This window comes from Crocodylus siamensis, chromosome 5, assembly GCF_052110815.1.
Source record: "Crocodylus siamensis isolate JL-2025a chromosome 5, ASM5211081v1, whole genome shotgun sequence".
Taxonomy (NCBI): domain Eukaryota; kingdom Metazoa; phylum Chordata; order Crocodylia; family Crocodylidae; genus Crocodylus; species Crocodylus siamensis.
The window spans coordinates 40,791,204-40,811,826 of record NC_143399.1 but is presented as its reverse complement, the minus strand read 5'-3'; the positions used below and the strand labels follow the sequence as shown (position 1 = coordinate 40,811,826).

General features: G+C 51.5%; 1 protein-coding gene across 2 annotated transcripts in view; it reads left to right on the top strand.

The window, feature by feature from the left end:
• The window catches only part of LOC149863951 (carboxyl-terminal PDZ ligand of neuronal nitric oxide synthase protein-like), a 143,102-nt gene that overhangs the window by 90,952 nt on the left and 31,527 nt on the right, over positions 1-20,623 (top strand). The window contains exons 3-8 of one of the 2 annotated variants that reach the window (XM_090047424.1): positions 2,961-3,053; positions 9,626-9,684; positions 12,651-12,759; positions 14,042-14,183; positions 16,486-16,649; positions 20,151-20,318. In XM_090047424.1, coding sequence (XP_089903550.1) covers positions 2,961-3,053; positions 9,626-9,684; positions 12,651-12,759; positions 14,042-14,183; positions 16,486-16,649; positions 20,151-20,318 — 735 coding nt within the window. Of the gene's footprint in view, positions 1-2,960; positions 3,054-9,610; positions 9,685-12,650; positions 12,760-14,041; positions 14,184-16,485; positions 16,650-20,150; positions 20,319-20,623 lie in introns of both variants that reach the window. The other variant, XM_090047423.1, reaches the window with a different exon arrangement.

The following is a 20,623-nucleotide window of genomic DNA, read 5'->3' as shown; positions in this document are numbered from 1 at the left end:
TGTCTCCTCCCACCCCACTGAGATACAGCACCCATTTGCAAAAAGATTATCAGCTGTTTGTGCATCTCTATCACTTTAGAGGTTCACTGACTCCAAAGAGAGACTGTTTTGGGGCAGCTATGTGTGGGCATTGGGTGGGGTTGGGGAGGCTGGGATGTTAATCCGGCTCTTAGTGGATGATTATCTGCGTCTATTAGATACCTATTGCCATGGGCTGCTTCACTGGTGTGTTCTGCAGTGAAGCCAAGGGTCAGACCTGAGTTCCCTTTCATCCACAGTGTCTCTGCCTAGGATGAAGCAGTGAGCATCCTAGGCATGTGGACAGGTGGGGGTTGTATATTGGCCTTGTGGGTATATGGAAGCCTTCTTTCTCCTAGTAGCCCTGCAGTAAGGAGTATGGATTTGCCTTGTGTCTGCAAATTTGCTCCATTTCTACTTTCTTCCCCTAAAGATGCACATTCACATATGTTGCATTCCTCCTGGGGAAGCTGGGGCCAGCTAGTGGCGGTGGCAAGGCAAAAGAGCTGTCACTCATGCTGCAGCCCGCAGGCTGTGTTCTCTCCTGATTCATCTGTATCTCCTGTCCCCATCGGCAGGTCTTAAATGGCTTTGGGGAATTGTATTTTTAGTGCTTTTATCATTTAAATTGCAGGTTGGGCCTCATAGTTTTTTTCTTGCCCATCAACTGTGAGCTGCCAGAGCCCATACATCACAGGCCATTGCTAATGCCAGAAGAAGGTGCCCAGCACTTGGTGCAGCCTTTGAAGCTGGGGCTGGGATCTGCATAGAAATGACTTACCAAAGCGGGTGCTGCAGTGGAGCTGGGTCTGAAATACAGCAATGCCCCAATTCCTCTGTTTGGCTGGCTCCTGTGCTAGGGGTTGCTGGATGGGAGCCAGCTCATTGCATGTATATGAGGGTAAAGGCAGAGAACCCCACCCTCCCCATTCCCTTGTCTCTTGACACACAGACAACCCCCCCCCCAGCAATGAGTGCACACATAGGATTTAGCAAAAACACTAGTGCGACTGCCATTCAGTTTAATAGATGTCAGCATGTCTGAGGCTATAGTGTCTTTGGAGTGGAGAGAGAGCCCCATGATCCCAGAGCAGCAAGAGAAACTTGTGGGAAGCAGCACTGCTGATGTAATGGCACGCCAGGGAAGAGGACGAACCAACTGTGGCCTCTTCCCAGATCTCTTCAAACCTGCGTCTCCCTCTTACTTGGCTCCACCAGTGCCCCCTCCAGCTGTGACTGGAGTGGAGGCTGACAAGTTGGGGTTTGTAGGAGCTGTGGGTGAATGCTGTTAGATCTGCTATGCAGAAGATCCTGCCCTTCTCCCCCAATTCATGGACTACTGGAGGGGGTGAGGTTTGAGAGAAGAGCCTGGCAGAGGTTTGAGATGGGGGCCTAGTTAAGCTATATGTCAGAGCCCTCAGGGAATCAATGAAGAGCACTCCCTAGGGCAGCGGTGCCCGCAGGTGCTGTGGCACCCCCCGAGGTTTATTCAGGTGCCCACGCGCATTTTCTTGATCAGTAAAAATCATTATTCCAACAAAAAATGCTGTCACTGCCAATTGAACTCAGAACAGCAACACTTCAACATTTTTTTCACAGGCTGTACGCAACGGCTGCCAAAATGAGACTGAGTTGGTCTGACTGATGCAGTGACGGAGTGGCGCTTACTACTCCCTCCCCAAACAAAACTATGCGCCTGCGTGTATCCAGGAGTTTAATATTCACATTGGCACCTGCTGTTTTCTCTTTTAAATTGAATGTGCCCTTGGGCACATAGACATTGGGAACCCCCTGCCCTAGGGAAAGGAGGAAGGGCTGATAGAAGGAACAGGGTGGCCTACCCCAAGGCAAGTCATGCAGTGATGAGGGGATATCTTTCCTCTCGCTTTATGGTCTCATGGACAGGGTTTTCCCCAGCCTAATGTTTACAGGAGGGGAGGAAAAGGCCTTGGCCCTCCTTTCACCAGAGAGGCTTAGTCCATGTTCCTCCCATCCCTATGAGTACGGGCAGCATTGCTGCTGGCCTTTGTTGTCATGGGAAAGCATAGCTGGGTTTCATTGCCATGTATCTGGGCAGGCCTTGGTGCCAGATGGGAGTGAGGTGGCCTCGTTACCAAGGATAAACATCCCCTTGCAGGCATGGGACAACAACACTTACTCTTCAGAAGACTTCACTGCCAGGAGCAAGGCCTATCAGCAGAGCTGACCCAAGCAGGCTGCAGGGCCCAGGGCAAATCAGCCCATGCAGGGCCCCACCCCCACTCTGATCCCATGGGCCCTGGACCCAAAGAAGCTGCTGCTGCTGATGGCGGCAGCAGCAGCATTAGCGGCAGGGGGTAGCGAGCAGCTGGATGAGGAGCCACTGTTTCTCCCAGCTCTGCGGAGCCCTCCAAAGCTTGGGGCCCGGGGTAGTCGCCCCAATTTACCCCCGCTGGGGATGGCCCTGACTATCAGTCCCCGTGCATGGGCTGGTGTCAGTGCCATGCCAACAGCCTTTGGGAAAACAATGCCTTGAGCACTGTCACATTAGCAGCCCCCCCGAATGCTGGCTCATAACCACGAGTCCAAGTGATATGGCACACTGGGTATCAGTATGTTTCTCCTGTGCTGTGTGTGCACATGAGAGAGAGAGAAGTAAAAAAGGGGAGCAGGAAATGGAAATGGGGAGGTGGAGACCCCTGCCCTCATGAAACAGCATTTGCTGGCTTTGTGTGCATGCAGATAAATATGTCCATACAGGGATGTGCCTACAGCTGTGTGGTGATGTGGGTGAGTGTGTGTACCCAGGCGATGTGCGTTTGTGTGTGCATGCATGGGGGTGTGTGTATGCCTATGGAGGAGATGTGTGAGGTACACACAAGCCTTCACACACCCTTTGTAGAACAGGATGAGGTGGCACAAGTGAATTAATTCCTCCTTTCCTTCTTTTCTTCCATATCCAGTACGAGTTCAAAGCCAAGAACATCAAGAAGAAGAAAGTTAGTCTCATGGTCTCAGTGGATGGCGTGAAGGTTGTTCTGAAGAAGAAAAAGAAGGTGAGCAGCTCTGACCTTCTGAGCCAGTATTTCCTGTGTGATAGGATGGTCCTCTCAACCCCCAGCTGCTGGGGCACATCTGGGCAACTAATCCACAGCCATCCTTTTAGTGGGGAGGCATGGGTTGGGGTTGCCAGAGCCCTAGGACTTAGAGGACTGTTCTTCAACTTGGCCTGCTGCTTGGACAGGGGGTTGTATTGGGGAGGGAGGGGATCTATCTCCAGATACACAGCTTGAAGAGCTGCCCCTGTCTCTAGCTTCCTGCTCCTGTGCCTAGGTACTGAAAGAGCTGGTCAGCTATGGAGGTGTTTCAGGGGCTGCATCAGCTGCGAGCTGGTATTCTGATACATGTGGGGGCTGAATGGGATCAACCTGACCAGGCTGCAACAACTGGGGGATCTGTTCCCCATAGGACTCAGGCAGGCTTGCTGTGAGGCCTGTGGTCACTCTCCATTGTATAACCTACCAGTGTGGGGGTTCTGCCCTGACTTTTGCCCTGGCTGCAGATCTCTGCAGGTATTATCAAAGTGGTACATTCCCCAGAGTGCCCTACATCACTGTGAAGCAGCTCTTGGCAGGGGGCCCCACATCACCATGCCTAGGGTGTCAGCCCAGCAAGTGGGAGGGGCCCACCTAAAGCAGAGCCCACTTAAGGGGGGCAACCATCCTCTGTTGGGGTAAACAGAGGCTAATGGATCATACAGCGGGGAAAGGCCGACAGTGCTGCCTCTGGGGCCCATCTCTGCTGTTCAGCCCCTGATTTTATAGTTTGCATCTGTGAAAATGACTGCAGCAAGGGTATAAACAGCTTTTAAACTGAAATAGTTGTGTTGCATCCACACTGGGCATGGATGTCTGTGGCAGCACTGGGGGCTGCACAGCAGGGAGGCGAATCATAGTGAGAGGATTCATTCCTCTGCACCAGTGCGAAGGGGCCAGGGAGTGGTCCTAGGGCAGCAAGAAACCAGCAGTTCTGAGGCTGCCTTGTCAGTGCGTGGTCTTGTGGATGTGGGGCAGATGAGCTGGAAGGGGGACCCAGGGCAGTCCTGTGTTCCAGTGGCTCTGTGCTGTTGCAGTGACTTATATGGGCCCCTGGTACTAGCAGCTGTTGGAAGGCAGAGGTATATGCTGCTTTCTCCTAGTGCTTGCCCCAGCACTACTGCTACCACCTAAGGTTAGCCCTAGACTCATAGCAGGGAACAGAGCTAGCCTGCTCTGCTGAGCTCCTAGTGCATCCCAGGAGCCAAATGTGGACTGGAGTCCCAATATGAGTGAGGAGGAGGCAGCTGCAATCTCGGGGTCTCTTGTGTGGGAGAGATTCATGCTGTGTCTGACTGAATAGGATGCATCTTCCATTAGCCCAACCTAGTGTGGGGGAAGCACTTCCCCAAGCCAGGCAGCCTCTTCATTGAGTGAGTTCCTCCTGGGCTCTCAGATGGGCTTCTGCCCTGAGACAGACTTTTTCCTATGGAGCATCTTGTTCTCAGCAATGCTGAAGCTTCAGCTCATGAGACCCTCACAAAAATACCATCTGTGTCTCTTGAGGCAAAGTCAGGCAACAGCATTGTAAATAGATACATGCCCTTTCCTCCCGGGAGTCACTGGCATCGAACTAACCTTGGAACAGGTTCTCAGCCATGTATCAGACTGCTTCAGGGTAGGGTGCACCAATAGATTTTGGGGGCTGATACCAATAATTGATTTTTAAGGAGGCATATCAGCCGATACCAGTCTGATTTCCAGTACAACTGCGCCCAGCTGGTAAGTCTGTTGTGGTGGAAGGGAAGGGAGGAGGGAAGGAGTCTGGGGGGCAGATCAATGCCCCCACATAGTGAGGGAGGGAGTGGGGTACGGGTGGGGTAGGCGCTGCCCTGCCGGGGTAGGGTGGGCACAGAATGAAGCCATGGCTTATCTGGGGGGCATGGGGAGGGGGAGCGCCTCCCACCACTGTGCACACTCTGGGAGGGCACAATGGAGGGGAGGGGCATGTGCTGCTGGGTCTGCATGGGGTGGGGCAGGCTGGGGCTGGGGCTGGGGTGGGGAGGAGCTGGGCTGTGCTTGGCTGGGCAGCAGTGACACTGGGAGAGGGGATTGGGGGGGCCACAGCAAAATTTGGAGTGGCTGCAGCCCCCTCTGAGCACTGCTGCCATCCGCCCCAAACGCAGTCTGGGCCAGCCCCTCCTTCCCTCAGACTGGGAAGAGCCCAGCACTGCCGCTGACCCCAGCCTGTAGCTGTACCCCACTACGTGCAGACCTGGGGGCATATACCCTGCCATACCCTCCTGGAGTGCATGTGGGGGTGGGAACCATGTTCCCTCCCTGCATCCCCCAGATGAGCTGCGGCTCTGTCCCATGCCCTGTGCCCTGTCCCGCCCCGGCTGAGTGGCACTTACCCCAGCCCCAGCCTCGCTCGCTCCCTCACTGTGAGGGTGTTGATCTGCCCTGCCCTCCCCACCCCCCCCCAACGGCCCTTCCCTTCCCTTGCAACTTCCACCACAACAGACTTACCAGCTGCACACAGCTCTACAAGCCGCCAGGCTGTGCTCCTCGTTGCCTGTGTGCTGTGCAGAGACTGCGTGCATGCACGGGCATTTATTGTCCAAATTATCGGCCACATCAGGCCAATTTCTGATACAGTCAATTTTCTTTATATCGGTGCTGGTTTAATATTGGACTGATGTATTGGTGGGAGTGGCAAGGGTTTTGCAGTCAAAAGTAAGCCCACCTGCCTGTCGAGCTCTGGGCTGAGTCTCTGGGTCTTCAGGGCCTGTATGTGGGGTGAGGTGGGGCTTACATTTAGATATAATACAGAGAGGGACAGCAGCAAATGGTTCCAAATGGCAAGCCCGACCATATCCCACTGCACTCGATGGCAGCTTCTGGTTGCTCTGCAGCTGCTTAAACAAGGAAACAGGAGTGAGAGTTTGACCTTCTTGTTGGGGTGATCATAGCCCTGAGTTTGCCCCATGGATGGTTTCTCCTCTGTTTTAGAGTGGTCATGAACCTACTTTTCACTCTCTGTATTTGAAGTTTTCTGAACTGGCTCACTGGAAGCTGTGAGCATGGTTACAAGCATTAGGCTTTCATTTTGTTGAGCATGGTTCTCACATCTCAGTACAGATACCCATCTGCTATTTTATGTGAAACTGGTGGGATCCCAGCATGGCACCAATAGCAGCAGAGACCCCTATGCATGAGGTTGTCCCATCTTCCGTGGACACCTCAGCTAGTGCAATGACCAAGCCGATGGCTCAGAGCTGCACAACTTCATCCTAGCGCTACTGTTGTCACCCTCTGAATTCATGGAGTGGAATTAAAAGTCATTTTATTTGGGGCCCATTTTGTTTGGATCTAGGGATGCCTCACATTATTATTCTTCATAAAAGTCCCTCCTCTGTGCTGAGCAGGGCATGTGCCCAGAAAGCTGGGGGTGTCTCATCCTTTCCAGCACATCCAATCAAACTGGAATGCCGTGGCATTCCACCCAGACTGGATCAGGGGCTGGGCACAGATGTCATTTTTCTCTCTCTTCCTCAGGTTCCCTAATTAATCCCTTGCCACCTGTTTTGCTGTGTTGCAGTAGAAGCATCCAAAATAAGGGCCAGGTTCTGCAACCCTCATGCACCCTGAGCAGGACCATACTCCTTGCATAGTTCTGCTGAGCTGAGGGATGCTACTCGTGGAGTATGGGAGGTAGAACTGGGCCCCACTCTGTAGCTGCTCTCACCTTAGTTCTGTTAATTCCCTCTCCTTGACACTGCAATCAGCAGCACTTCTGTGACTTCAGCTATGGAAGTTACCATCTGCAGTGTCTGCTGTATAGTGTTGTTGTGGGGCTACAGGAGGCTGTTAAAACTGCTGCCTTTCCCCCCTACACAAGGCCAATGTTCAGGGAATTGGGTGTTGCACCTATTAGCCCAGGTGGGAAGTGCTGTGGGGTCCTCCAGGATGGAATGATTGTGTAGCTGCCTCATCACTGTCATGATCTGGTACCAATCACCCTGTGATAGAAAAAAGAAAGGGCTGTTTCTCCAGCCAGTGGCCCAGACAGGATCATGGCTATAGGTGTGCTCAGTCTGCTGTGCTCCATCTCTAGAGTGCTCTGCCACCTGGAATTCCACAGTGATAATTGACATTTAATGGTGATGAGAAAGCAAGTTAAAATTAAACCTGCCCATTACCCTCTTTTTTTTTGCATGACAACCTCATAGGGCAGAGGTCGCCTTTTCCTAGCCCCCATGCTGTGTCCCTTCCCCAGCTGGACAGTGATCATTGAGAACAGGAGTGCTTAAGTCTGAAGCATCCCATAGGATGATATCACTCTCAGGGTGACCCTCAGCAAAGCCCTGGAGGGTGGTGGGGGTCTGTGTGTGCAATCTTTGCTACTGCTTCCAGCTGTACATGGAAAGGGGCCTCTCTGCAGGGAAGATCCTTGTGCCAGTGGCTCAGAATTTGAGATGGAAAGAAAATAAACTGGGAAGCATGGGCACTGCCTTGAGTGGTGCAGGTTCAGCCCATCCTCCATAGCCATGGCTGAGGCAGGTAGTACCTTGGGGACCTTATCTGGCAATTGGAGATCCTCACCTGGAGATCCTCACTTCCAGATGTCTTACGGCCTTGTACCACAGCTGCATCCCCTGAATGGCAGGTTTGGAGCAGACTCCCTGCAGACCTACCGGGCACTGGAGAGCTAGACTATGTCTCCTCTGCACAAGCCAGCAGCATCCTCCCCTAGCAAAGGGCTGGAAACATCTCTGGCATTACTGCCATGTCAGAGGAGGTGCACATCTTTGTTCTCTACAACAGCGGGATGCTAATATGTGATGGGAATACAGATGAATGATGATAAAGAAATCTGACACAGCCTGTTGGTAAAAGCAAAGATATTCTCCATACTGATCAGGACTTTGTAGTCTAGAGGAGAGGAGGCTGAGAGAGGATTTGACAGCAGACTTAAAAAAAATGTTATAAAATGGTGATCAGTTGTCCTCAATGTCTTTGACAAGACAGGACAAGCAATAAAAGGTTTAAATTGTAGCAGGGATGATCTAGGCTAGACATGAGGAGAAACCTTTTGACTAGGAGAATAGTGAAGCCTTGCAAATAGGTTGCACAGTCTTCATCACTGGAAGTTACTAAGTCCAGGTTAGGTAAGCATTAGTTCGAGAGGATATAGACCAAGCTGCACAGGCGTGTTGGTGCATCCCCAGTTCCACAGGATTAGTCTTCCTCACAGCCTGAATAAGGCTAACTTAGAAGGTTACTTTGGGATAGTTGGGGGGCTGTAACTTAGGGGCATGGGCAGAGCTGTAGGTGTGTGGAGCCCAGGGCTAAATCAGTTCAGAAGTTGGGTGCATCAGCAGAGCTGGATGCTGGCAGCTGGCCCAGTGACCTGCCTGGCTCTCAGAAGCATGATCAGCCTCTCAGTTCTATAAGCACTAATATTTATCATTTCCCACCCCTCCTCCCTGCCTTTGGATTGCCTCTGAAAGACCTAATGGGCTTTGGGGGCCAGACTGGGCCCCAGGGATGCTCACAACTCCTGAGGTGCTGGCCACAAGAGGGCAAGGAACAGAGTAGGGGAGAACAATAAATTGCTGAGCAGGACAAGAGCACTGCCGAGGGGATAATGAGTCTGGCAACCATTCAAATGCCGTGTAGAAGGGCAAATGAAGATCAAAGGCGAGAGGAAGGCAGGATGGAGAGGGTGGTCGGTAATTGGGCATAAAGGTTGGGCTGCTCTGAAAGGTCAGTCCCTGCGGGTGTCTGCCAGACAGCGGACAGTCCAGCCCTCTGTTAATCTGCTGAGCAGGCTAAGAGCAGCCAGGTCTAAATTAACCCTGTCACCAACTACTTGAGGGAAAGATCTTGCTTCAGCAAAAATGTTTTCTGCCATTTCTGTCTCTCTTGGCCACCTTAAGCAAGGGGATAAGAACACTGGGGACTCCAGAGGGGAAGAAGGCTAGGAGGGCCTGAGCAGGTGATGAGCTTTGTGCTGGGCATTGACATCTGCTAGGAGCAAGGTTGAGAACCATTGAACTCATTTCACTGGTGGCCAGTGCTGTTAGTTGGAGCAGTGATCCAGACCACGCAGCCTTGCATACTATATCCTCCAACAGGATGCCCTGGGTCAGAGGCATAGTCAGAGAGACGGATGGTTTACCCCCTCCCTTGTCCATGTCCTGCCTCGCAGCACAGTCTGATCACTAGGTCCTCTTTGTCTAACTGCCTTGCTCCAGGGATTCTGTGGAAGGAACTAATCCGTCTCTGAGGCTGCCCCAGGGATAAGTTGGGGCTTGAGTGCCCTGTCTCAGCAGATGCCTGGTTCTGCAGTGGCACCTCCTGCCTGCTTGCCTCTCAGTTCCCCGGGGGAGTGAATTGTATACTCCCATTGACTTTTTGATGTAATCCCATTAGTCTCAGGCTGTTTCTGCCTGTGTATCCTTCCTGGCACCCAGGAAGGGTGGCCCTGGCAGGGGGGATGGTGTGGCTTTGAAGTCCACTTCCTGGACCTTTGGAATTCCTGGGCCTTTGGACAACATCTAACTTATTTACAGCTTCATTCCTTGCAGAAAAAAGAGTGGACCTGGGATGAGAGCAAGATGTTGGTGATGCACGATCCTATCTACAGGTAGGGCCATCTGCAGGTGGCAAGAAGTTCCAGCGAGCTCTGACATGCATCCCTCAGTGACCATGGGGGCGGGCAGATCCTGTGTGCTCTGACATGTAGTTGATACAATGCCCTGGGCACAGGAAGTAGGGCTGGGACTGACACACAGGCCACCTAGCAATCTGGGGCTTGCAACTCTCACGAATTCTGACAGGCTGCCCACCCAGTGACCTGGTGGCATGCAGCTGCCCTGAGCCTTGTCCTGCAGCTCATGGGAGCCTCATACATAGAACTCAGTGGAGTATTCTTCTGTGTGCAAAACCTGGATGTTCAGAAGCCAGTTTCCCCAGCAGAACTGCCTCCGTTGCAGGTCTAGCAACACTGCCTCTCAATTCTCTGTTAGGGCAAGAGAGAACTTGCTCCCAGCTCCCGCTGGGTTGCCAGGAGACTGTATTTTAGTCCAGCCATGTATTTGTGAGCAGTACATAGTCTGCTCCATCTGGGCCTCCCAATCCATGATCCCTGGGCTATAAGTCTTCTTGCATCATATCAGCACAGAGGGATGTCAAGGCAGAACCAGCAGTTACAGGGCCCAGTTATGGGAGTCCTGCTGAGCCAGCAGAAAGGCTTGCTTGTGTCTTGGCTGCAGGGTCCAGTCTGTCTCACTAAAAAGCTTCTTAAGTGTCCAGTCCAGTCCCTCCCTATGAAGTTGTTCTCAGATCCAGAGTCCTCTGAAGAGGGGACGGGGTTTCAGATGCCCCTTCTAGACACTGTTGGCTGCATTCTCTTGGTATGTTGTGACACCACTGCCCATCTGAACCCAAGAAGACATTTCATTTTCTGAGCTGCAGATGAAAGGTATTGGTCAGCAAACAATTTGTCTATCCATGGCGTTATTGGCTTTTTGCTATGGGTGGAGAGAGGGGAATCTTGGCAGCTTCTTTGCAAAGCAAGGCTGTGCAGAGCACACCCCTCTGCAGGGCGCACTCGTATACCCTGAACACCTAGTCAATGCCAGCATGTGGCATCCATCCCGTCCCAGCTCCTACCCTGTGTGACACTGTTCTGGAGACTACTGAGCCCAGAGCATGACAGCAAGGGCAAATGGGAACTTCCCCCCACAGCAAGGCTAACTTGGTTTTTGGATCGGTACAGAGCCCAAGGAAAGGACTCGCCTCCCAAGTTTCTAGCAGAATCCCATTGTCTCTGGTCAGAGCCAAAGAGTGAGTGGGAAGGGTGAGAGCCTGTGAGCTCCAAGCCTCGCATTCACTTCTCAGGACTGGCTGCCAGCAGTCTGCCCCTTCAGGAGAAGGAGGCCTTGCTTAGGTCACGTCAGGGCAGACCCACTCCCACTCCCTGGCAGCTGGATTGGAGCCAGGCATTGCTAAACCCCTTTTAATGAGCCCAATTAAGAGAGGGAGAACTGCTTTTCTGTGCCAGGATTAGCTGCCCTCTGTTCCCCCTCCAGACCTGTCAGGGAATCTGAGCAGCATGTGACCCCAGCGGGTCTTCGCCTCTCAGGAGCCTGACCAGCCTGGTGGAGCAGCTCAGTCATGGAGCTTCTGGCCATGCTGGAGCCTTTAGGAGTGACTGAAGAAAGGGGATGCCCTGCAAGTCTCCTGGTTTTCTCACATCCCCTCTCACAAACTCCACCAGTTACCGTGCACAAGGCCACTCTCAGGTAGAGCAGTTAAAGTGCCAGCTCATGGGTAGCCAGCTACCTTGGGGAACCTCCTGAAACATCCAGGTCCCGTGCCCACCTGCTAACCCCGTGGGGTTCTTTACCACTGACTCTGCCCACACTGGGAGCTCTGAGTGGGGAGAGAGGACTGAAACAGCAGAAGAGCTGCAGATCACGTCTTGCCCTGAGGGGCATGGATAGATTAGGCTGTCTGTGTGTGAGGGGGCAGAACATGAGCATTGAGGAGAGCTGGTATCCAGAGCAAAGACCTACAGCAGCCATTCTCTTCTCACTCTAAAGGGTCTGTGGTGTCCTGTGGGGAGGATTCACAAGTGGGGCCCCTGTTGCACCTCACTGTGACATTGGTATGGAAATAGAGCAGCCCTGCTTCTGCCTTGCTCCCAACACTTCCGTTTGCCACACCAGCAGGGAGCACTGTCTGTGCAAAGGGGAGGGGTCTGTGGGATAGGCTGGGAGTAATGGGCAGGCCAGGCCTTAGGCTGTCTATAGCAATGAAATTCCAGTTTGCAAGAAGCATCCAGGCTTCAGAATGTGTTTCCTTAGGCAGTGGCACAGGACCAAAACCTCTTGAAGGGCATCACAGGGAGAAAGAAACAGACAATCGGCCCCCTCCACCCCATCCTTCCTCCATGGAATAGGCATACGCACTTGAGGTGTGCTGTGACCTGAGTTCAAATCCCTGCCATAAAGAAGAGCAGGCAGTTAAAACTGGGTCTCCCACAGCCCAGGTAATGCCTTCATCAGTGGATTGTAGCATATTTCTGTTTGGGTTATTGCATTTGCAGTTGTGAAAAAGCTCTTCTAGGAGAACTTGAAGAGCACTTGTCTGGGATGTGGCGGAGCCAGGGTCACTTCTCTCTTCTGTCTGATTCTCTGGTCTGATGAATGTTTAATAAATCCTTGCTCTGCTGAGTTGGTGTCCTCCAGCCTCCCCTGTCTGCATCCTAACCACTGGGATGCTGCCTGTTCTACTGGAGTAATACCTGTACCCTTGCCCTCACCCTCATTTTGATGAGACATTTCATCGTAGAACTGAGACACTTTCCGTAGAAATGTTTTGGTGTCAATCATTATTTCTAGTCCCCCCAGAACAACTTCCCTTGAAAAAAGTGCCCAGCTGGCTTAGCCTGCGACCCACTATAGAGCAGTGCGCATGCTGAGCCGTCTGTTATGCTGTGTGTCTCCCAGCACCTCATTCCATGTCTGGTGAGCTAGTAGGTGAGGCCTTTCCAGTCTTCCTCTTGTATACTCATCCTCACCTCAGCCCACCCTGATGACCTTGCAGGATATTTTACGTGTCCCATGACTCCCAGGACCTGAAGATCTTCAGCTACATTGCCAGGGATGGCTCCAGCAACATCTTCAGGTGCAATGTCTTCAAGTCCAAGAAGAAGGTAAGCATGGCCAGGCAGTTGGGTTTCCTGACATGCTGCTGGACAGGAGTAGTAGGCTGGGGCTGGGTGAAGCTGCCTGCTGACTCAGATGCACCATATCACAGGCAGCACTATCCTGAACCTGGTGAATGTCTGCTTCTTGGAGATCCCCAGAGCTACAAGATTCTCCCTTGTGGCCTCCCCTTCTAGCCAGAGATGAGGTGGAACATCTAGCACCCGGATGCTCATTTCACCTCTGGGCATCAGTAATGCCCAGGAGCACTGAGTTAGCACAAATCCAAAGGCTAGTACCTAGGCCTTTCCTCCATGAGCCATCAACAAAGGTGCTGCACCCAGCCTCCTAGAGCTATTCCCATGCTGTCCATGTACAACCAGGGCTTGTCACTACAATAGAAGTATTGCAGCTGTTGTGCCCTAGAGACCTCCCATGGCCTTGTCAATGCTTCCCTCCCCACTGCCAATGTGTCACAGTGACTCCAATATAGGAGAACATTGGTCCTAACAGGAACAGTAGGTTGTTGGCTTTGCTGAGGGATCCACCTTTCTCCATTAATCCACTGAGGAGGTTGGCTTAATGATTTTTGGCAATCAAACTTGCTGCTCTGGACTTGGTTCCCCATAGGTGAAAGTGAAGAAGTGCATGAAGTTCCCCTAGAGTGGGACGTTAGTGCCCTAGGATGCTGCTTTCAGACACCTGTGGTCAGCACTTCACTTGTCCCTTTCTTGTGTGGTCAGCTGGGAAAAGATCCTTCCCCAGAGAATACCACCACCTCCCCACAGCTAGACCTCTACCCTGGGCATAAGTATGTATGAACCCTAAATGGAAGAGGGCAGAGAGCAGTGGCTCTCCGAGTTAAGAGGGCATCCTGTGAGGCCACCCTGAGACTGGCAGTCAGCAGGGAAAGCCATTGAGGATTCACACAGGGTACAAAGAGACCCAGAGTTTACGAAGCAACCCCATGAGAGAGCTCAGCTGGGTAGAGCTGCCTGAAGGCATAAGCTGGTCAAGCACTAAGGACCAGAGTTCTTCCCTTCTGCTGAGGAGCTGTGGGGTGCCTGGGAACACAGCCCCTTTTACAGCCTGGGGCCAGGCTTTGCCTGTATAAGGCCATAGCAATTAATGCCTTGCAAGTCGCTGTGCCCTTCCTTTGGGAGCACCAGCAACCAGCCATGAAGCTTACTATGTCATGGGGCTGTTACAGTGGTGTGAGAAGTGTGTCTATTTGCTGTCGACCCCTGTGATGGTGACATTTCTGCTCTATCTCCCTCCAACCCCTCCCAGAGCCAGGCCATGCGCATTGTCCGGACAGTGGGGCAGGCCTTCGAGGTGTGCCACAAGCTGAGTCTGCAGCACACCCAGCAGAATGCAGATGGGCAGGAGGACGGCGACAGTGACAGGAATGGTGATGATGTGAGCATCTCAGGTATGTTGCATTGATAGCTGCCAGGACAGGGCCCAAGGGAGGGACTGTGTGCTCAGCACGGCAAGCAAAAGTCCCCAAACCTCTCAGTGAGGCATATGTACAGGAAGTCCGCTGTTAGCTGCAAGCTATAGTCCCTTTAGGCACAGTGTGCAGGTGCAGATTGTCAATGGCCAACAGGCAGAGACAAACTGTAGAGCCTTGGGCTTGCAACAGAATTTGTCCCCAGTTACAAGAGAGCAGGGTCTTACCCATATCTCCACTCCCTGAGAAGATGTGGGCTCAGACTGGGACTTCTTCCAGTGAGTGGCCTTTGGCTCCATCCTTGTGGTTGTTGTCCCTTTGCTGGGATCCCATTGGCAGCATTCTGGATCCTGGCCACCTCTCCCTGGCTCAGGTGCACAGACCACACCACTATGTACTCCCTGCAGAGGGAACACTTCATAGCAACAGCTGCTGGCCCCAAATACAGCCCTTCCTCCAAGGCTTTTTCTTAGTTAAGTCCCTGCTCATTGTTGCAATTAACAGGGAATAGGTAGCTCAAAAGTCAGCAGGCTTCCAGGACTCTTGTCAGTCAGTCCCAGGACTAACTCTTTGAGCCGGTTCCAGGAGAGTGAGGTAGCACAGATTCATGGAGTTAAATTGCAGGCTGTGCCAGGGGAGAAGGTGCATGTACAGACAGAGTGCTTGTGCTGTGGTGGAAGGAGTCTTTGAATGAAGGGTTGTCTGTCCTCTCCTGTAGGGTGGACAGAGATGACATCGACTGGATTTTGGGGTGTGCCATGGGGCAGGACTGAGGGGCATCAGTACTAGTGTATAAGGAGCCTGGGACTGGGCAAAACTAAGTGGTACAACTTGGGGCTTGGGATGGCACGCGTTTGCACCATAGGGAAAGGGATCCCAGTGCTGGGGTGGTAAGGCAGGGAACATGGCCTAGTGCTTTAACAAGGTCATGCAGGAGGCCGTGACAAAAGCAGTTAGTGTATCCCTTCCATAGGTTTAAGTCCCCTGAGTATCTATGAACCCCACATTGTTTGTTAAACTTTTGGGCTGCAAGTGCTTCTAGTAATCAAAGCTCAGAGCTTGGAAGCCCCCAGCTCAGGGCTACCAAGCTGTTTTCCCAAGGAGAATTCCAGATGAAACTGAGGTCTGTATTCCCTCAACTGGACAAAGAGCACAGCACATCAAAATTTTCCCTGCTTAATATTCCATTACAGAGGCTCAGACGATATGCAAGACCTCCGGTTCCCTGTTTCTGTCATTCTTTTTGCTTCCTAGGACTTACTTCTCAACTGAGAGTCACATCCTGTAGTATAGTTTCAGAGGTATGTCCTGTGAGATGTACGGGGTGGGTCACACCCCTCACCACATCCAGTATTGCCAACTCTCATGACTTTTGGCATTGTCCTTAAAGTGTACGCTTTGGGAATGTGAAAAACTTAGCTCTTTCTTTTATATATATTTTTATTTATATAAAAAGAATATTTATATATAAAAGAAAGAGCTAAGTTTTTCACATTCCCAAAGCGTACACTTTAAGAACAATGCCAAAAATCATGAGCTGGCAACAGTGCACATCTGACAGTCAAAGGCCATGCGTGTACAGTATCAGGTCCTTCACACCATTCCACAAAGGGGTTAGTTGCGTCAGCTGGTGTTTTTACTAGACTGACAAGCTGCCAACTGAAAACCGTAGCCAGTGCTGGCTCCTCCCCTTGTGATAGCCAGAGCCCCAGGTTGTCTGCAAGCCTGTGACCCTTAGTTCTTGCATTGTGTGAGAGAGTAAATAATAAATCACTATTTACTTTTTCTTTGCCATTTAGTATTTTGTAAACCTTTCTCATGTCCTCCCTCAAACATCTCTTTTTTAAAACTGAATAGGCCAAGCCTTGTTAGTCTTTTCTCATATGGGAGCCCCTCCATACCCCTGATCATCCTTGTTGCCCTTCTCTGTACCTTCTCTAGTTCTCTTATGTCCTTTTTTGAGATGTGGGGACCAAAACTGGGCACAGTACTCAAGGTGTGGGCACACCATGGATTTATAAAGGGACATCTTCCCCCAGGCTATAAGGAGAGTGTTGGGCATTTCTGGTATATACATGTGCATAAGGTGTATCAAAGAAGCCAGCTCTGGATGAGTCACATGGACTACATAACACATGGCAGGAGTGCAAGTGCTTCTCCTGCCAGGAGGAGCAGGCCTTGTCCTTACCCTGGAGAGCAAGGAGGGGAACTGTGCCTAGCAGAGCTGGTTTTTCCTCAAGGAAGATTGCACCATGACCCTGCCATTGCTGTTTCTTCCTAGTCTGCCATGCGCCTGGAGCTGAGAAGGCAGCTGTTGCTGCAGAGGAGACTGATATTGATGCAGTGGAAATCCCAGTGAAAGGGAGCGACATCCTGGAGTTCAGCCGTGGGGTGACGGACCTCGATGCAGTGGGGAAAGATGCAAACTCCTATCTGGATGCCAAGGTACCCCAGTACTCAGCCATGCCTAAAGCAGCTGGGCCATAAACTCCTGATGCAGAACACAGTCCCACAGGATGATGTGAATTTGGGATTGTTCTCAGTGCATTGCTTGTTGCTTCTGGGACTGGTATCTGGCATGGAGGTGCCATGTTCTCTCACTACAGCAGCTCCTGTTTCCTTCCTCTGGGATTTTCACTAGATGGCCCTGGCTTAGAGAGACCTCGTATGACCTTTGGTCCCAGGTCCACTGTGGTTTTTTCACTGCTGTTCAGGTGAGGGATAGAGCTTCCTGGTGTCTAGAGACTGGGGCCCATGGGCAGACATGCCTGAATTCCACAGGCAGATATGCTTATTTCTTGCCACCTCACTAGAACCAGAAAGCAAATAACTGCCTGTAAGCCCAGCCCGCCTCCTTGTCCTGTGACTCTGCCATTTGGTAGACCCCATGGCAGGGCAGGGATCATCCCCGTGGCTCTACAGCCAGAATGTGGATGGGATGCCCAGTCAAAGGGCTCCCAAATGGAGGTGCTTGCCTGGGGTTCTATCCTGGGAGACCTCCAGACAGTGCACACTGAGCCTCTCCCACTCACTGGATGCATCTGCACGAGATGCTAATTGCACAGTAGCCTAATAACACTGCACAGTAGCATGCTGGGCAGTAGTGCTAGTTACTGCACATTGATTTAGTACTTAGTTATCCAAGTGCTAAACTTAATGCACAGTAACTACAGCACATTAATTAATGTGTAGACACACCCACTGTGGCTGAGGATATTGTGACTCCTGGAAGACCGGGGGGGGGCAGAGGGGAGCTTGTGCCTCTGCAGCACCCAGGAGTGGAGGAGCAAGAATGCTCATCCAATTCAACACACTAGGGCACCATGTTGTCTGTCTCTGCAGTTCCACAAGCTAACAATCCTGCAGATAGAGCCCTTGCTTGCTTGGGGTGGGATGAAGTTTCACCTCACCCACAGGACCAGGAGAGATTGCAGAGCTCACAGTGTTATTTGGTCTCACCCCTCTGCCTTGGAGTGGCTTTCCCTGAAGCCAGAAGGGCTTTGCTGCCTTGGGCCCATGGGTGATCCTGGAAGAGACTGGGATTTTGGTTCACAAATGAGCATGTGCATTTGTGGGTAGTCAGTTGTGGATAACTTATGGCTGCCTGTAGAGTTGGAGTTGGTGCTCCCTTCCCTGTCTGTGTACTCTTGGGACTCCTGGCAGAGGTATGGGCAGGGCTATACCATGACCAGTGGCATTAACAGTCTGACCCTCTGGCCCTGTGTCATTCCCTGTTCACATAGCCCTTTCATCACATGGAGTGGAAGCCTCTTCCAGAGCAAGTACAGCACAGCTTGAGGCAGGGAGGAGGGAGGTACATGGAGTGAGTGAGCAAGCTGTGGAGGTCAGCGTTCATGCTACAGAGTTTCCGCTGCTCCCAGATCAAAGCCATCACTTCAGCTCATTTGTTTCTGAGATGCCCTAATGAAGTTCTGAAATAATTTGCCTTTGGTGAGTGGGTCTGGGCTTGGAGCCATTACAGTTTTTTTTGACCAAAACCCCCCCCACAAAAACCAAACTTCCAGCTCCTTGGTCCAAATGGAAATTTCCACTGAAAGGGCCTACTTTTGAATTACCGTTTTCTACAGAATATTTTTGGGTTTTGTCAAAAACTACAAACTTTACTTCTGGGGTTTTAATCTCTTTTGGCAAAACCATGTTTTTAAATAGTGTTGGGAGGGCTCAGTGGAAACCTACAAAAATCAAAGAAACATATTGATGAAAGAGCCACTTTATTTTTAATTTTCATTGATTTCCCCCCTTCTTCCCCCCCCCCCCAAAAAAGGGGGAAAAAAGGCCTTTTGCCCCTCAATCAGGTATCACAAGAAAGTCTCTGCTTGGCCTTTGTGAGTGTCTTTCATCCTTGTTTAGCCCAGGTTTCCCCTGGTTTCCTTGAATTCAAGGACCAAGTGGGAGCCAGCTGGGGTGTTTCTGGAATCCAGTCTGAGTTGCCAGCAAGTTGTTTTGCCCTTTAACTGTTGTCAGTACTTCCAGAATAATGAGGTTGCCTGTTAAATCAGCACTTTGATGCCAGCTGAATCTCTGTGGGACCATATCCGGGAAGGGAGAATTGCCCAAGGGGTCTGTGAGAATAGGGACTTACTGGAGGTCCGATTAATTCTAGACCAGTGCTTCAGCTCCTTCCAGGTTGGCAGTCCCTGTGGCTGCCATGCTGTGCCTATATTCTGGCTGGTAAATCCCATCCTAGCTACAAGCCAACAAGCCTTTCCATGACAAAATGAGGTTGGTCCGTGGCAGGTCTTCTGGGATGTCCCCAGCTTGATTGTAATGCATGATGCTGACAAAACAGTTCTAGAAGCAAAACCTGGCAGAGCCTCTCCTTCTGCCATGGCATCCACAAGAAGAAGCTGAGAAAAATGACTCTGCCTCGTCAAGCAAAGGGTTTTGGCTGGGCATCTCAGGTGTTGGAAAATGTGGACAGCTTTCCACCAGCCCAGCAGAATGTGTGGCAATGTGGAGCCCTGCTCTGTGGAAAAGCAGGCCGCAGTCCATCAGCTTGGGCATATTGGGCTGCGCAGTTGTCCAGACCTGCCTGGTAGGAGTCAGTGCCTAGGTAGAAGGAAATATTGGTGATAGCACAGTCTTGGTCCAGAGGTCCTGACTCTTGGGCCTGTTCAACCACTGAGTATGAGTCCTACCCAGAAAACCAACAGGTGGCTTAGAAGAGACCTGGACCCCTAGAGCAGACCACCCCTGCTTCCCTGCCTGCTATGCCTCAGGACAGTCAATGGGTGCGTGAGAGGGAAGGCTTTGGGCTCTGTCTCTCACTAGGTGAACTTGGAGCACTGTAGCCAGGTTAGAGACCAGAAGCCTTGACTGAGAAAGGGCAGTGAAAGGGAACCTGATTTGCTTAGATGTAAATTACACCGTTGTGTAAAGGGAAGGTGTTTGCTTACAATGCAGAAGATCTGTGGTATGAATGGGATTAAAAACTATGCTAATTACAGCTAACTGTGCTCACAGGCATAGTGAGGGCTGTGGGAATCCAACAATGCTTTGGAAGTTAAGTGACTTGTAAATGTTCCCTCCTAGGAGCATTACTGGATGTCCTTGCTGGACTCCCAAGTACCTGGAGTGCTAATTTTTACCATAACTAATGTACAGAGAAGTAGCACCAAGGAAACTCACTGATAGACCCTGTTATGCTGGGTGCTGCACAACTACACAACAAAGAGACAGTCCCTGCCCCACAGACAGACAGAAGAGCAACAGTGGACACTGGACAGTGGTCTCAGCACACCAGGTGCCTTCCTGCTGTCTACTCAGTTGACCTAATAAAAAAATATAACATCTAACCAAAGAACTTTGCCTGCCTATGTCCTTAAACCAACACAGCTACAACCAAAAACTCAGCTTCCTGCTGCCAGGCAGTCAGGGAACACCCTTTGCCCTGACTCATGTTTTCATTTCCTCTGTATTTTTCAGGGCTCCTTGCACCAGGAGAGCATCCTGACTGCATCACCCAAGATGCTGCTCCCTTCCTCTGCCCAGCTGCCTGACCTGGGGACACCCCTGTCTGCCCACCACCAGATGCAGCTTCTCCAGCAGCTCCTGCAGCAACAGCAGCAACAGACACAAGTGGCTGTGGCTCAGGTTCGCCCCTCTCTATTTGTGGCCTTATGATTATTAGGTGGGACCCAGGAGTATGCAGATGCCTTGCAGGGGCATTTTAGAAGCAGGAGGCTTGGGAAGGATCAGGGAGATGGCTTGGGGATAAGTCAGAGGGTGGTGCAGCAGGCGGGCTGCATGTTGGACAAGCCTGGTTTAAATCCATCTTGGGCCTCACCTCTAACCCCAGTTTATCAGCCTTCTCCCTGAGCTGTGAATGCAACATCTGGACACAGCGATCACACCTGTCCCAAACAGAGAGGCAGTAGAACCTTCCTGCTCCTACTGCC